Source organism: Oryzias latipes, chromosome 3 (assembly GCF_053564925.1).
Source record: "Oryzias latipes strain Hd-rR chromosome 3, Olatipes_Hd-rR_3.1".
In the NCBI taxonomy this organism is placed as follows: domain Eukaryota; kingdom Metazoa; phylum Chordata; class Actinopteri; order Beloniformes; family Adrianichthyidae; genus Oryzias; species Oryzias latipes.
In genome coordinates this window covers 14385915-14401703 of record NC_136239.1, presented here as the reverse complement: position 1 = coordinate 14401703, position 15789 = coordinate 14385915, and the positions used below count along the sequence as shown (strand labels likewise).

The 15789-nt window shown below is 39.5% G+C and overlaps 1 protein-coding gene across 13 annotated transcripts in view; it reads left to right on the top strand.

Moving 5' to 3' along the window:
* Positions 1-15789, top strand: part of myo9aa (myosin IXAa) — a 106929-nt gene that overhangs the window by 59280 nt on the left and 31860 nt on the right. For 10 of the 13 annotated variants that reach the window (XM_078944227.1, XM_020712158.3, XM_078944225.1 and 7 more), the window contains 9 exons: positions 268-365; positions 2308-2431; positions 2544-2633; positions 7206-7322; positions 7480-7614; positions 9643-9764; positions 11703-11844; positions 11963-12158; positions 14630-14749. In XM_078944227.1, coding sequence (XP_078800353.1) covers positions 268-365; positions 2308-2431; positions 2544-2633; positions 7206-7322; positions 7480-7614; positions 9643-9764; positions 11703-11844; positions 11963-12158; positions 14630-14749 — 1144 coding nt within the window. The remainder of the gene's footprint in view (positions 1-267; positions 366-2307; positions 2432-2543; positions 2634-7205; positions 7323-7479; positions 7615-9642; positions 9765-11702; positions 11845-11962; positions 12159-14629; positions 14750-15789) is intronic. The other 3 variants (XM_078944228.1, XM_020712164.3, XM_078944226.1) reach the window with 1 other exon arrangement.

The following is a 15789-nucleotide window of genomic DNA, read 5'->3' as shown; positions in this document are numbered from 1 at the left end:
CATAAGCGGAGCTCCCTTCAGTACTTTGTCCTCACTTCAGGGTGGAATGTCAGCTTTTTTTTTCTTCTTTTTTACTGAAGCATCTTAGTAATTGTTTATTCTGTATTTCTTATTAATGTTGTCTGGTGCAGGGACCTCTGCTGTTTTGTTTCAGCTGCAAAGTACACATATTTGTCAAAGAACTAAAGTCTGTTGATGTTAAAACCATTTAGCTGCTGCATGTGAAGGAAATGTATGTTTTATTTTCTACATTTTTTCCTCGGATAGGACTGTTTCACCGTCGAAGGAGAAGACCTGAAACATGACTTTGAAAGGCTTCAGCTGGCCATGGAGATGGTGGGGTTTCTTCCTGCCACCCGCAAACTGTGAGTTGTGTGCATGCACTGTGGCCAGTGAGCAATGATGTGAATTTAGACAGTTGTGCGTCACGGAAAACATCAACATTTGTGCTGTAAAACCGTGGTCCCTAACCTTTTCCAGCCCAGAAACCGGTTTAATGTAGTGAAGTGGGTGTTTGATTTTTTTTTTTTTTAGCTTCCATTTCCCCTTTACTTTTGAGAGTAAAGTTCATCTCCATCCTCTGGAAAATATCTGCAGCTGCTTTAAACTTTATTTGTACTCTCGATTTAGTGTAGGAACCATTCTAACGTGAATGGTTCAAACCATTCAAACGTGATAACTTAAATGAGCGCGGCTAGTCTGCAGCTCACCGCTCCCCCCAGAGGATGGGTCAAAATGCGGAGAAGAATTTCCCATTGTGGGATAAATAGAGTATCAATTATTATTAATTTTACCATGGTCCGAGTGAATACTCGATTCTGATTGGCTGCTGGGTGTGCATTAAAAAGTGAAATACCACAGGATAACCCCACGTTGAACCCCACGAAGAAGTTCCGGTCACCTAGCTTAAATGTTTTGTATCACTGCGCCGGCTTCTTTAAAACAACCTTTTGCTTCATAATTTGGACGAAAACAAGCGGTAAGAGATGAACTTTCTCTCTGAACTGATGCTTTATTCAACCCATTGGAAAGATCAGCAAATATTTAATCGCTTTATTTCGCAGAATCTTGACTGCAGCGGTGGTGCGGCGCGACGCGGACTATTTGTCACGTGCTGAGGCGCGGCCAGGTGCCGCACCACGTAATAAATAGTCCGCTTTTTGTGAGAAACCGGTCCAAATTGGATAAAAACAAGAATTAAGGACTAAAAACTGGTTAATATGTATTGCTTTTGGGTAAGTGACCATGGTATAAACGGGTTAAAGGCCTTCGAAGTATGCATTATCACTTTTTAACGCACTTCGCGGACGCTTCGTGTCGGACGGTTTAGGCTTTTACAGCGTGCGTTAAAAAGTGATAATGCATACTTCGTCTGCCATTAACCCTTACATATACAGTCAATGCTACTTCTTCTTCTTATTAGTATTATATATATTCCCTTTACCCTTAACTGTCAAAGTGAAAGCTAAAAAAATCCAAGAGGACCAGGCTGCAGACATCAACGAACCACCAGATGATCAGAACCCAAAGTCCTCCATCGTAACCGGAAGTTTCCTCATATCGGTTGAAAAAAACTATTTTTAACTGGGGACCTTAACAGTTAGGGTTTTTCTATTTTTAAGCTCTAATAAAAGTATTTTTCTTTAGTTTTCTTCACTTTTGGTGTGATGGTTATGCAGTACAACAAAAAACGACCTGTTACTAAAGTTTCTATTTTCTAAATATCTGGCAATCTAGCAATTTTATAAGCAGCATCCATGTAACATTGGACAGCTGGCTGTTAGATATTATTATTATTATTATGGTGTGTGGGAACAAATATAGCAATAAATCCATATTTGGAGTAAAGACTTCTGGATTTTGTCTGTTACATACAGATTTCTTTTTTCTTTGAAGTCAAAGGCTCTTCTTCTCTTTCCTCACAGACTCTTTTCTGCTAAAAGAATCGTTACAAATACGTTTGTTTTTTGTTAACTTTGCTAGCTTGGAGGTTTTAGTAGCGGTCGGTGCACCAGCTTTAAGAAAGTAGTGGATGTGTTTTCGACATGTGACCAAGCGACTTAACATGCGCCAGTAGTTTTCCAAAATAAAACTTCCTTAAGAATCATATTAGAAGTAAAACGGGGGGAAAAAATGTAGGTCTCTGCAGCCCGGTACCAACTATCCAACGGACCAGTACCGGGCCACAGCCTGGGGGTCGGAGACCACTGCTGTAAACTTTGGGTGGAAGTTTGCCCCTACAGGATCATTGACAGGTGGAGCGCACCATTAACTGCCACTGTTAATGTCTTTTAAATCCTGGTTTAGGATCTTTTCGCTGCTGTCTGCCATCCTTCACCTGGGAAACATCCGCTACAAAAGGAAGAACCGGGACGACTCCATAGACATCTGTAACCCAGAGGTGCTGCCGGTGGTCTCAGAGCTGCTGGAGGTAATTTCAAGTGGCACCATATTTAGCTCAGCTCTGCTCTTGTATTGGTTTGATCCCATCATTTACAATTCAAAGGTTAAGTTTTTTTCACCTCATTTTTTGGCATCTCCAGGTCAAAGAGGAGATGCTGTTTGAAGCTCTGACAACCAGGAAGACGGTGACTGTGGGGGAGCGGTTGATCGTTCCCTACAAGCTGTCCGAGGTGAGACTGCAGCTGCTTTTTCCAAAGGCTGAAACAGAGTGGTGTCAAATTACTGGCACTGTACTGCAAAGGCTGTGGTTTTCTCTACTCTAAATTTAGTCTCTTGCTGAAGATTTGCAGTCGGGCAGCAGATTGTTGTTAAGACTTCCTGAACGTAGCTCAAATGGTCTTCTAAAGTCTGCATCTTTCTGCTGTAAGGTGACTCTTTTTTGTTTTTTGTTTTCCCTTTGGGGGTCACAGATCACTCGATAGAAACCTGAAGAGCTATTCTTCGATAAAAATGGATCATTTTGTATCAATTGGAAAAAACATTTCAAGTGCAATTTCTACGTAACTGGAACAGACAGAGGAGCTACTGTCTTAAACTAAATAGGGGTAAAAATTAGGAATGTCCCGATCCGATCATGTGATCTGAAATGAGGTCCAATCACTTAGTTTAAGGCTTGATCGAAATCTGACGTTGTCCTGTTTCGATATTGATTAGCGCTCTATATTTCAAATAAATACATAAGTTTGCAACTGTAGCATCCTCTTGTGCACATCAGATTTTAGAAAGTCGAGTTTTTTTTTAATTGAATAATATTGATGGGCTAACATTACTGCATGTTATTACACTGAAACGGCTTCTTCGTTTTACTCCCAAATGCTGGTGAAACTCAGAGGGGAGAAGTTGGACTCCAGAAGACTATCATATTGGGGTTCATAATCCTCCAACTTAAAAAGATTGCCACACGCATTAACGTTTTTCTTACAGAGGCAGCGGTAAAATCCTGTCTATTATTCACTAAATAGACTTGTTTGACCTGAATATGTTCAGAGTACAGAGGTCATTGGGATTTTCACATAACAGTGGATTTGGAAAATGAATTTTTAATTATTAAGGTGTCAGTCCTCCAACACATTTCTCATAGTTAAGACTTCATTTAATTCTTGTTTTCTCATCTTTTGTTTATTTATTTCTTATCTCATCAATTATTGCTGGTATTTTTTTCTTTTCTTAGCTAAGCGTATTTCAAAGTGATGCCTTCAGAGTGGTCTCTAAAACAAGTTTTTCAGAGAAAAAATGTAAATATTTGTGATAAAAGGCTTTTAAGACGAGATAAACTTACAAAGTTAATTAGTTTCTCTTTCAGGATAACTGGGAAAATGCTGAAAAGAACTTAAGAATAACAGAGGCCCTAAAGTGCACATCCCATCAACAAATCACTACGCAAACATACTAAAGATCACAGTTAAAAATGCAAAATATCTAATATAAAAACGATACATTTTACAAATCAAAAACAGAAAATTACAGAATACAAAATGTAAAAGAAGAAAAATAATAGGAAGAAATCAAAATGAAATGAAAAACATTAAATAAGCAACCGGTAAAGGTAGGTATCATTGCTGATGACATTTGAGTATTAAAAAAGAGGCAAAGCAGAAGAATGTTTAGCCAGAACTGTGGTGATTGAGGAATCACTGAACTTTGTCATGCCAAATAACTTCCATTTAAAACGGTATTTAGAAAAAAAGCATTTTTTTCTTATTTTTTCTTATTTGTTTTGGTTTTTTAATTATTATTGTTGTAATCTTAATATGTTCTTGCATTGAGTGATTTGTTGGTGTGACTAGTATGGGATGAGGATCGAGCTGAGACCACAGTTCCCAAAAAATCTCAATCTAAATGTTCAATCTGCTCATAGATTTGTTTCAGTTTTTTTTGTGGGGTTATTTTTTGTTCGGGCAAACTAATGTTTGTGTAAAACAGAGGTTTTCTCTTGATGTTTTTAAGTCTAAAGAGGAAATTACTCATAAAAAAACCTTCAGCACTCAGTCCATAGCTGTGGTTCTTCATTTCTCTGTGGCTCAGCTCTTTGGGTCAGATTTTGTACTGTGGCCACACAGACGCACACACACAGACAGACAGACAAACAAACAAACATTCACAAAAGTCCTTCAGTTTGTTTGGAGACAAGTGAAGGCAGTTTTTGTTGGGATTTCTGTTTTAGAGACATCAGAAAAAAGATCAACACACACAAACCGGGAGATTTTCCTGACACGATCAACTGGATTTACATATTTTGCCTCATGATATTGAACATGAAGTACCTTTACTATCTTCTGGAATGAAACTTGTGCGCATACTGCGAGTTGGATGATGTTTTTTTGTGTGTTTCTGCCACAAACCAAAGGAAACCGCCTCAGTCACCTTTTCACTTCCGACTTTCCCAGAACACGCTGTGTGGTGTTCCGCATCCTCTCCAAACTTCCAAATGTCCTGCTGGATATTTAGGAGTCATTCTGCACGGACAAACGGCGATTGTTTTGGTAGCGTGCTGGGTGGTCTCCATGTCAACAGTGCTTTAGCAGTCTCAACAGTCTCATCAACTCTGAACTGCTTTAGAATATCAGGTTTCTCCGTTTTATCACATTTATGAATGTGTTATGTTTAATGTCAAATGAGTGAGGAAACTAAACACTGACATTTTTTAGTGGATGTGATTTATCTTGTGGAAACATTTTTTTTATATATACGGCCCTGTAGATGCTCTGTGTTGCAAAAAGGTCTGCAATTGTTCTGCCTAAAAGTGGTAAAAAATAGGATTTTCTTTGATTTCTAGTGAACTCTTTTATGGATCTAAAGTTTTAAATACATCTGGTCATGAAGATAAATGACTTTTCAGTCACTCTTTCGAAATGTATTTGAATGTTTGATACTAAAGGATGGTTCTGATTAGTTCAGTCAAAATGTCCTGCAGGACCATTTTTGCTGAAGTCCCTGTTGGTGTCAGACTGGTTTGAGTGGCAGATCTTTCCGTCCATCAGAAGGATCCCTTTCACAGTTTTCTATCCATGTTCCAGCGAACTTTGACTGCTCTGACTGAAATGTATGGCGCTACCTGCCCTCACCCTTGCTTCCCCCCTTTAACCCCCCCCTCCTTTTTTTTTTTTTTACCTGCCCTCACTGGCTCTTTCCTTTCTGCTCCAAGCAGAGAAATCCAGTTTTTCTACATGACGGCCTTTCAGTTGGTTTTGTCTCCATAGCATAGATCTCTAAAACCTTTAGAAGAATCTGCAGAAGTACATTTTTGGATTTTCCTGGCAACTGAGGTTTTTTGTTAACCAAGCTCACATTCCCAATATGTTCATATCATATGTCATATTGTTTTGTTCAGCTTGAGCCAGCTATTCTTGTAGTAAATGTTTACAATATTTACAAAAATGTGTGAGCAACAAGGAAACACAAACCCTGTTCAAAATCTACAGCTTTTAATTCCAAGTAGCTTCTAATGAAGCCTGAGCAGTTTGGAGGCAATAGATGTACATTCCTCGGAGGAGTTAAAATTTGTATCCGGTACGACCGGGGATTTTTTTTTTTTTTATTCAAGATTGCGACCTCGTCCCAAGGTCAAAGGTAGTTGAAGACTGAAGACTGCTCGGACAAAAGATTTTTGTTCCCATATCATGGGAAAATGTGGAAATTGTCAAATTTTAAACTTTTCCACTAAATGGTTACCATCCCATAATAGTTTCAAAACTTCCTGTGGATATCCCTGACATGTTTGTTTTGTTTGCTAGTGAAGTAAAAAAAAAAAAAAAAAAAAAAAAAAAAAAAACAGATTTTAGATTTTGGCCCCCTTCAGATGACTCTTTGGCCTGCTGTGATGTCATCTTTTTTTGGAGGTGTCATTCACTTTGTTCATTTTCACCGGGTACTAGGTGTGTGGACATCTTGGTGATTTTTTTTTTGTTTAGTTTTTGCTCAAAAGCACAGTAAGAAAGTGCTAAAACAAAACTGCTAAATCAAATCAAACTTTATTTATAAAGCACTTTTCATATAAAAATATAACAAAGTGCTTTACATTAAAACACAACAAAATATAAAAACAAGCATGATGATTCAAAAATAAATATAAATAAATAAATAAATACCCCCCCCCCCCCCCCCCCCCCCCCCCCCCGTACCTAGCACCCCACTCTTTTCACACCTCCCACCCCCTAACTGATGGGAAAAGACAATGAGAAATAGGCTGAGCAAATAATATAATAAAATATGATCCTTGCAGTCCAGGACTGCTGCGGGTCATAATAATCTGAAAGTATCAGCTCCTTCATGAACAACGGTGTTAAAGTTTCATATTTTACTTTGAAATAAATCAGTTTTGCTCTCATTGTTCTGTTCTTTCACGGTTTTTCATGCTTAAACTGCATGAAGGCCCACTCTTACTCTGCGGAAATGTGTTACACAGATGTGTGGAATACTCTGCTGGGGGGGGGGGCGTTAAAGGTGTTAATCAATAGAAACTGTGAAGTCATGTTTGGTGCATGACCCCATAGAAGAGTGTGCTGGTGTTTATTGTAGATTTCTATCATCCAAGGATCATAAAAGTCCAAAGATTTGAGTCCACAGTGAAATGCAATTCCAAAAGCTTGTCCTGTTCTCAGATGGGAGGAGGCTGTGCTCTACTGTGTCCAGAAATCCTCCACAGTTTAATTCCCTGATGGTACAATCGTGTAGAGGATTTTGATTTAACATTTTATTTTAATGTGTGTTTTCTTATGAGCTCATACATTGTCTGCTTCCAGGCGGGAACAGTGCGAGACTCCATGGCCAAGTCTTTGTACAGTGCTCTGTTCGACTGGATCGTCTTCAGGATCAACCACGCTCTGCTCAACAACAGGGACTTGGAGGAGACCACCAAGGCAAGACCACCAAACGCAGACATAGAAGATGCTCCAGCACATTAGTTTTTTTTAAAGTTTAGATTTGGAACGTGGAAATGAAAGATATATCCCAGAACTTAACTAAAAATGACCTTTTCCATTTTGTTTTGGTCGGTTTGTTGGTTGGTTTTCTCAGATCTTGTCCATCGGAGTTCTTGACATTTTTGGCTTTGAAGATTATGAAAGCAACAGCTTTGAGCAGTTCTGCATCAACTTTGCCAACGAGCGTCTCCAGCATTACTTTAACCAGCACATCTTCAAGCTCGAACAGGTAAGTTTATCGGTGAAATGCAGTAAAAGGTTTAAAAAAAACGTCCAGGAAAACTGAGGCTTTGAAGCCTCTGCAGCTGTTAAACAATGGTAGGAAGCTTCATAAGGCTGCTGTGCAAGGACCCGCCTCACCTCTCACTCAAGTTTTGGTCGCCATAAATAAGGTGAACCGTTTAATGGTGATTTCATCATTTCACCTGCATATTAGTCTGGCTGAAGCTCCTTTAATGTTTCTGCGATTCTGAAGCTGCTTTCAGGCCACAGCAACATTAAGACTTTAGCTTCAGACATTCCTTTAGTCGGACAGTTTCCTTTTTTTTAAACTTTTGTTTGTATTTATCAAAAATAAAGAATCGAGGAACTGTTTACAATTCACTCAGTTTTTATAGTTTAAAAAAAATTGCCTACATTTTTATTATTTAAAAATGTTAACACAATTATGTCGGTTATGTAGATCTGATGGCTCACACATCAACACTTATCAACCAAACTTTAGAAGAACAGTTAACAATAAAAGAGAAGCAAAGGTACATGTCAGGAAAAGATCCAGAATCCGGAGCAAGCCCACCGCCCCTTTCGACACCCAAAACTGAGAGCTCCCTGTTTACATAGCTTACATCACCTGACCTAACTTTACTGGTGCAACAAAAATGGTGAGTAATACTGTAGCTATTCAGCCGTACAGTTTCGATTCAGATTTCAGCTCAGATGAGGAAATAAAATACTTAAATGGATCTATTTGTATGACAGTGGATGCATCAGAATGGAGCAGAGCAGGGAGCTTGTTGCCTGCCCAGCGTATTTTCTACATCACAAATTTAATCTTTTTTTTTTTAATCTGCTCCTGATTTGCAACATTTTGCATAAAGGATTTGTCAGTCATGCAGTTCTAAGCTTCAATTTGTTTGCATATGTCCTCCACTAAGGGAAATATGCCACAAGAACACGTTAACACAAGTTTCATTGGAGTGGGTCTTTTATCCTGATTGATTTTGGCTGAAAGACTGAATCCTAGGAACCTGTAGTTGGCTAATGAAGTTCACACCTGTGTGAGAAAACGCACGGAGTTTGCTGAGTCATGCAGAGCGGCAGTTTATTTTTGTGTGATCATGCAGCGAGCGGTCATTAGAACCAACTCTTTACACTCAGAGTAATTAGTCTTTTTGCCTCATTTGTTGCTTGTTTAGTCCAAACAGAAGTATAGTGAGGTGTTTTAGGAGGAAGATCTGGGCTGTTTTCACGTTGGTTGCTCACAAAAAATCCCAGCCAAATGAATCCACTTCTGTCTAGTCTTTGTGAATGTGTCAAACATCTACTGTTTTATTCATTCCAAATATTCCGCTCAGACATATTTGAGCTTTACTGACTAGAATTTTAATTTCCTCTTTTATTGCAAAATGCAACTGTCAGGAACACAACAAACACAGACGTTGGTTAATGCTCCGTACAAATTTTGAATCCTAAAATGAAAAACACTAATGGAAATAATTCTTACTTTTTTCTTTGAAATCTTAATTGGATTTGTTGAGCCAGTATGGCCGCCAGCAAAAGTCGCATAGCTTGGTTTAAACATGTTTTTTTTTTATCGCAGGCTAAAATAGAAAACCCGATGTCAGTTAACTTTCTGTTATTAATTTTTCAGCTGTTTGACTTGAGGCAAACAGAAGATGGAGGGAAAAGAGGCGATTCCAGTGACCTTTAATAAACCTCGGCTGGATTAAGGGCTTTATTAGTCAGATCACTTTCCCAGGAAAACCGGAAAACAGCATGTACAGCAAAGAAAACGGACAAATGTTCTGAATCTGTCTCTCATTAAAGAAAGAAAACTACAACACATTCCAGAAACTCTGATGCTTTGATTCTAAAAATGTGTCTGCTTCTCCTAAGAAGATCATTTTTTGTGTTTTGGTTGATGATTTTCTGCCACTGCTGACAGATTTGATTCTTTTCCGGACTCACCAATCCACTGAAAAGCATAGACTGACGTTTAAACCAAAGTTTGACCCAAAGCTGTTGTTTGCTGCTGCAGGAGGAATACGCGGCAGAGGGAATCAGCTGGAAAAACATCGACTACATCGATAACACAGGATGCATCAACCTGATCAGCAAAAAGCCCACCGCGCTGTTCCATCTGCTGGATGAAGAGTGCAAGTGAGTCTTCCGCTTGGCTTCCAGTTCAACTGGCTCATTGTTCTGAAATTGCTCATCCTGCATGACAAAAATGAGAGAAAAAAGCCAGAAGTGATCCAGCTGTGCAGTTCTCAGCCTCTGAGGTCATGCATCAAAACGGTTGTCTGCCCTGGAATGAAGCGACTGTAAGGAATGATAAGGAAATGAAACTGCAGAGCCTCCTGAATTCCCTCTTTAGCTTCATAACGCAGAGATACATTTACATTTGACTTCCTGTTTGCAGGATTTGGTTCTGAATCCATCCATCACATCTTTCCTCCTTATTTTAGTTATGGTATTTGTAGGGATCCACCAAAATAAAGAATCCTAGGCTGAGAACCAAAAATAAAAAGAACATTTGGCCAAAAACTGTACATTTATAGAAAATGTCAGACATGACTGGAACTCCAAACATTTTGTTTTGTTCTTTAGATCAGTTGTGTGCTTTACTGTAATAACAATTTAAAAAAAAGTAAACCACTATCAGAAATCCTGAAGCCAAACTCTCAAAACATATATAAAATAAGCATTTAAATAAAAAAAAGAAATTAAAAATCCTATCTGTGCATATCAGGAAAAACTCGATGTGGCTCATGAGAGGGAAACGTTTCCTCTGTAGTGCTGCGACGACAAAGTGCATCCAGTAAAAAAGAGATACAAAATAAGTAATAAAATAATAGTTCTAATAATTCTTTAGGCCCACAGCCTGACAATGTAATTAAATAAATATTACCATAGCCCTCGGCTTAACTATGGGTTTTTAATAAATGCATCATCAACAAATGTGCCATAACAGATAAACCCATAACTAAAGTACATTTACGAGATACGAGTACTGTATGTAAGGAAAAGTGGTGATGTAATTCCTGTTGAATTAATTCACTTTGCCTTGTTGCTGTCACTAGAAAACTTTTTGCCTTTTCAAATGTGTCCTCCTCAGAGCGAGGGGGAACACTGGGAGACTTTCCTCCTCTCATAATCATCCTGCAGTTCAGGGTGCTTTGCTTTTAAATGATAAATTAACCCCGAAGTTGAAACACTCTTCGCACAGGCACCATCTTTTGTGATTTCAGCATTACATGACTTACAGATGGCCTTTTTGTATGATTCTAAGGCAGAGAAATACTCCCAGGCTGCAAGCATGGGTTTTGATTGCATTACATCCTTTTCCTCCCACGTGTTTTGGTTGGACTACGTTTCTTTCGAAAACTCCCAAAACCCTCTTTTTAGGCATTTTCAGTCCAAATGTTTTGGTGGCTTAATAATTGGTGCATACCTAGTTATTTGTTGCATCTCATGGGAGCACCTGACGTTTACCTGTGAGATTTGGAGGATGTAAGTGAAATATTGTTTCAAGTGCAAAGCCGAAGAGCAGATCTTCCATTAGGCACAGAGGGAGAGGAGGAGCCAGTCTGACCACAGCTGTCATGACTGTGGCTATGCTGCATCTGTAAACAAGCGAGCGTCAAACATTGGGTTGACATTTTCTACAAATCACGTCAGTTGTCAAGAAAGACACGGCAATCTTTAATTAAATTGCAGATTTTGATTTTTCTGTCCAGATTTATTGAGTCGACATAGAATAAATACTAAATACATTTAGAGAGCTACTTGGTCTATTTTTAATCCTTTTTTCCCAGCTTTAAATGTTGACAGAAGCTTGTAGCAGTGACATTTTCATAGCTGCAAACCTTTCGGGTGTCTTTCCTTCATTATTTTTTCCTGTTATCCATAGATTTCCCTGCAGCAGAAAGGACTGATGTCTCTTTTGAACTGATTTACTCTCCAGTGTTCGTGACACAAAGCCCATGCCTTTGAATTTTTGCATCATTGCATTGATTTTCTTCCTAACTGTTTGTGATTCTGTGTATTAAAAGCAGATATGACATCCGAAGCTTACTCTCCTCCTTTTGACTCCAGTTTCCCTCAGGCCACCAACCAGACCCTCTTGGATAAGTTCAGGCGGCAGCATGAGGGCAACAGGTACATCGAGTTCTCTGCCGTCATGGAGCCTGCCTTCATCATCAAGCACTATGCTGGCAAAGTCAAGTACGGGGTTAAGGTCAGTTTCATTGTCACAGAAAGTGCCACAGTGTGGGGGACTCTGTAGGCGAGCACTGGAACTTTGAGTTTGTCATTTTTAGAGGCTTGATGTGAACTTTTCTGACATTTCCACTCAGGACTTCCGGGAAAAGAACACGGATCACATGCGCCCGGACATCGTGGCTTTGCTGAAGAGCAGCAAGAACGCCTTCATCTGCAGCCTGATCGGCATTGACCCGTCGGCCACCTTCCGCTGGGCCGTTCTCCGAGCTTACTTCAGAGCTCTGGTGGCTTTCAAAGAGGCTGGAAAGAGGCACAAACCCAGGATAACCGGTGAGAAGCACCCTTGCACACCCCGCTGTTTATTGCAGAATGAAAAGCCAGTAAATAGACTTGCTTTAAGCTGCATTCACATCACGGATGGAATGATTTCCTTGTGGTTCGGTTTTGTTTCTGTTTGATAAATGATTTGGAAAAAATGTGGAAAAATCCTTTTTAATTTACTAATAAGCAAGTAACATAGAAGAAAAACCTTTCATTTGGCTCATACTAAGCCTGGTGTGAAGTACTAAAATAGTCATTAATAAAACCCTAAATTTAGCGTGTTTGACACTTTTAATCTAAACATACTGTTAGGGAGTCGGGAGGCAACAATTCACTTTCCTCACACTACGGTTTAATGGTGTAACGTACAGTTCTGTTGTTGATCGGGAACTGTGGCTTTCCTAGTTCCCACTGAAATAAATTTGTGGAGCAGGGGCGGCCAGTTTCAATGTTAAGTCAATTTACAGATTCAATCTGAGGACCTGTGGGGCAATTTGAGCCTCAGGCACAGCGTGGTGCCACAGCAGCGCATTTCGGACATCGCTGCAAAAATTATGGTGAAGAATTGGCCTCACGTCAACCAATCAGGAACTCAGCTTTAGCCCGAGACGTGTTGATGATGTAATCAGCAAAACCAACATGGAGGAGAATCGGATTGTTGCCGTTTGTTCTCCTTCTGCACTTTGAGATGCTGCGTCCAGCAGCAACTTTGCTTTGTGGAGAGAAGAGAGGCGCAGGACACAAATTCACTGCGTGAATCTGGATTGGTGTGAACGCAGCATTAGAGTTGAGTATTGTTTATGTGTGGATATATTTATGTTCTATTGTATTGATCTTTGAAGGTGTTTCAATTACTTTCAGCAAATCCACTACAATAAACAAATAATACTTCTGCGAAAGTATTGTGAAGTATTGGCAACTTTATAAATCCAGAAAGAGAAGAACAATGACTTGACTCTGTAATTCATTATCTGTCTTAAATTAAAAGCATTTCCATCCTGAATCTTCAGGGCACAAGAAGTGCTTTGTTCTGCCAATAGCCTGATTTATTTCCCGCTTTTGTGAACAGCTAAGACGACTCACTGGGCAGCAATAGTTTCGTGGGCTTTGTCCAGGCCACACCACACTTTCATGAGTCACTTTCTTTGAGTTTTTGGCCGTTCATACATGGTGATTGTTGAGTCGCTGTGCGCTAAGAGGAGCTCCCAGCTTCTTTCTCTTCCCTTTCTTTGTCTCCAGATCCATTCTTTTCAGGTAGTGTCTCATAAGCTCTTCTTTATGTGCAGTAGATGGTAGCATCGGAGGTTCTGATGGCATAGTTGAAGTATGACTCAAACCTATCCGCTGCACTTTCTTTACCTCTCCCACACATGTGTAGACTATATGTGAGAATAGCTTTTTCTTTAGAAGTCCTTCAATCTGTCTAGATTACTTTTTGAGTTTCTCTGAGCTCTTGAGAGGTCGGGATCACCCACCAGGAAGTCTCTGACATGTCTTCTGAAAGGACTCTATAAAAACACATCTGCGTTCAAATTTTCTCATGCCCGATTTATACTTCACACCAATTTGTAGACTCTGGTCGCATTGGTCGCAAGGCTGTCTAAAGGGAATCGCCCCAATTGCTGTGAAATGTGACACCAGGTGATGACATCATCCGCAATTGGAATTTCCCACCTGTTGCGCAATCACGTGCATATGGTGCCATTTAACTTATGCTTATTTATTTTAAGAGATTAGAACATGAGATGGCGGAGAAAACTCTATTAATATAAGTAGTTTCGTGGGAGAAACAGGCATGTTGTGTGTCCTAGGACAGGTAATAGGTGGTCCTACTCAATGAAGATCATCTAACCTGTCGACTGCCATGCAAAACTACCTGAAGGGCACTTAGTCATCTTGTAAAATATGTATATCTTGCACTAGAGAATGGAATTAGCTTCTGTATTGCCTGCTTCTATATAGTAGATAGACATACCACTTCCTCTTCCGCCTCATTGTGTACATAGGTGTATGAGCAAGATATCTTCCAAGTTGGAAATACCAAACCACTGAAAATGGTATAAACGCCACGAAGAAGTTTGTAGCAATTATCAAAGACAGTTGCAAGCGAAAGCCAGCCAATGTATGAACTAGGCTGCACAATGATGGTAGAGACGCGATATGAATGATGTGATGGGCAATCACTATGAAGTATAAACCGGGTTTAAGAAGACAAGTAACGTATAGAAAAGCATCTGTTTGCAAGAAAACCTCTTGAAGACGGCTCAGACTTTCCTGGGCATGAACCCAAACACAGAGCTCCAGTGGTAACGTTTCTACTGCTGTTTGAATGTCTTTTCTCCACCAGTCTGTGCACAGGTATCTTCTCAGTAGATGACTGCATCTCCTGACCTCCTTTTTTCTTCAGTGTCTAATCTGCCATTTTTCTCTCCATTTCTCTCTCTCTTCTTTGTGTCCTTCTGTTTGGTTGCTTCTCCAAGGGCATGATGACTCTGCTCCCTCTGCAGCATTGAAAAGTTTGGATAGTTTTAGCTTTCTGCAGCACCCTGTGCATCAGAGAAGCTTAGAGATCCTGCAGAGATGCAAAGAGGAGAAGCACAGTAAGGCTGCCATTACAACAGTTACTCCTCATGCTTTCATGTTGGACTTTGGTGGGGGGGACTGCAGGGAGGAGACTGACCAGCATCATCAACTTTTGTCTAAATGAGCAACCATCACATTAACCCAATGTGTCAAAGAGTTGACAAAAATTCAATTTTTGGGGAATTAAAAATGTTTTTGGAGAAATCCACATACATTTTTTTATGAGATGTAAATGAGGTTTGGGGAGTTTCTGCTCACAACAAAGTACAATTAGAATGCAAAAATGTCAACACAAGTGTTCAGGAAAAAAAACACTTTATTTTACCCACTGTCTCAAATTTGATCCAAACATTTTTTACATGGTGTGACTGTATTACAAAGAATTAAGTATCAACAGATTTTGCATATTTTTTAAGGCGGCAAGAAATCAGTAAAAAACAAAAACAATAAATTTGTTATTTTCACCATAAAGTCTTGGAAATTAGTAAAACTTTTTCACACCAAAAGTGTTTTTTTGGGATTTCATGGAAGCAGCCATTTTAAAATGAGCAGGAAAAATCCTTCTATTGTCCCTAGTGGAGAGGTGATCCACTACAGGGCAGAAAACATGGACCAAGTTCTATACAATGGGTTCTTAAGGAAAGTTTGGGTCAAGCTAATAACACGGGGATCTCAGAAATGTTTAAATCACATATGATAAAAACGGTTAGATAGGTTTAAAAAAAAAAAACAAGTTTTGTTTCTGGTTTTAGATTAGACTGGTTTCATTAGATGCTTGTTGGTCTCCACTTCTTCTCTCTCCCTCAACCACACTCTGCATGTTTTTTTTATTTTTTTATTATGCTTCTGCCACTCTTACCTCCTCCATGCTCACAGAGAAAAGCATGGCTGTACTGCTCTGTCAGCGCGCTCTGGTCTGCAGCAGCAACTGTCCTTTGTTTTTGTGCTGTCATTGGTAGCTCACATGGCTGTGCTGTCATGTGCAGTTGGGTGATGGGTATAGTTAGCATTTCACGGCTGTTTTCCTGTTCCACTAAAACCCACAAACTGGTGATGG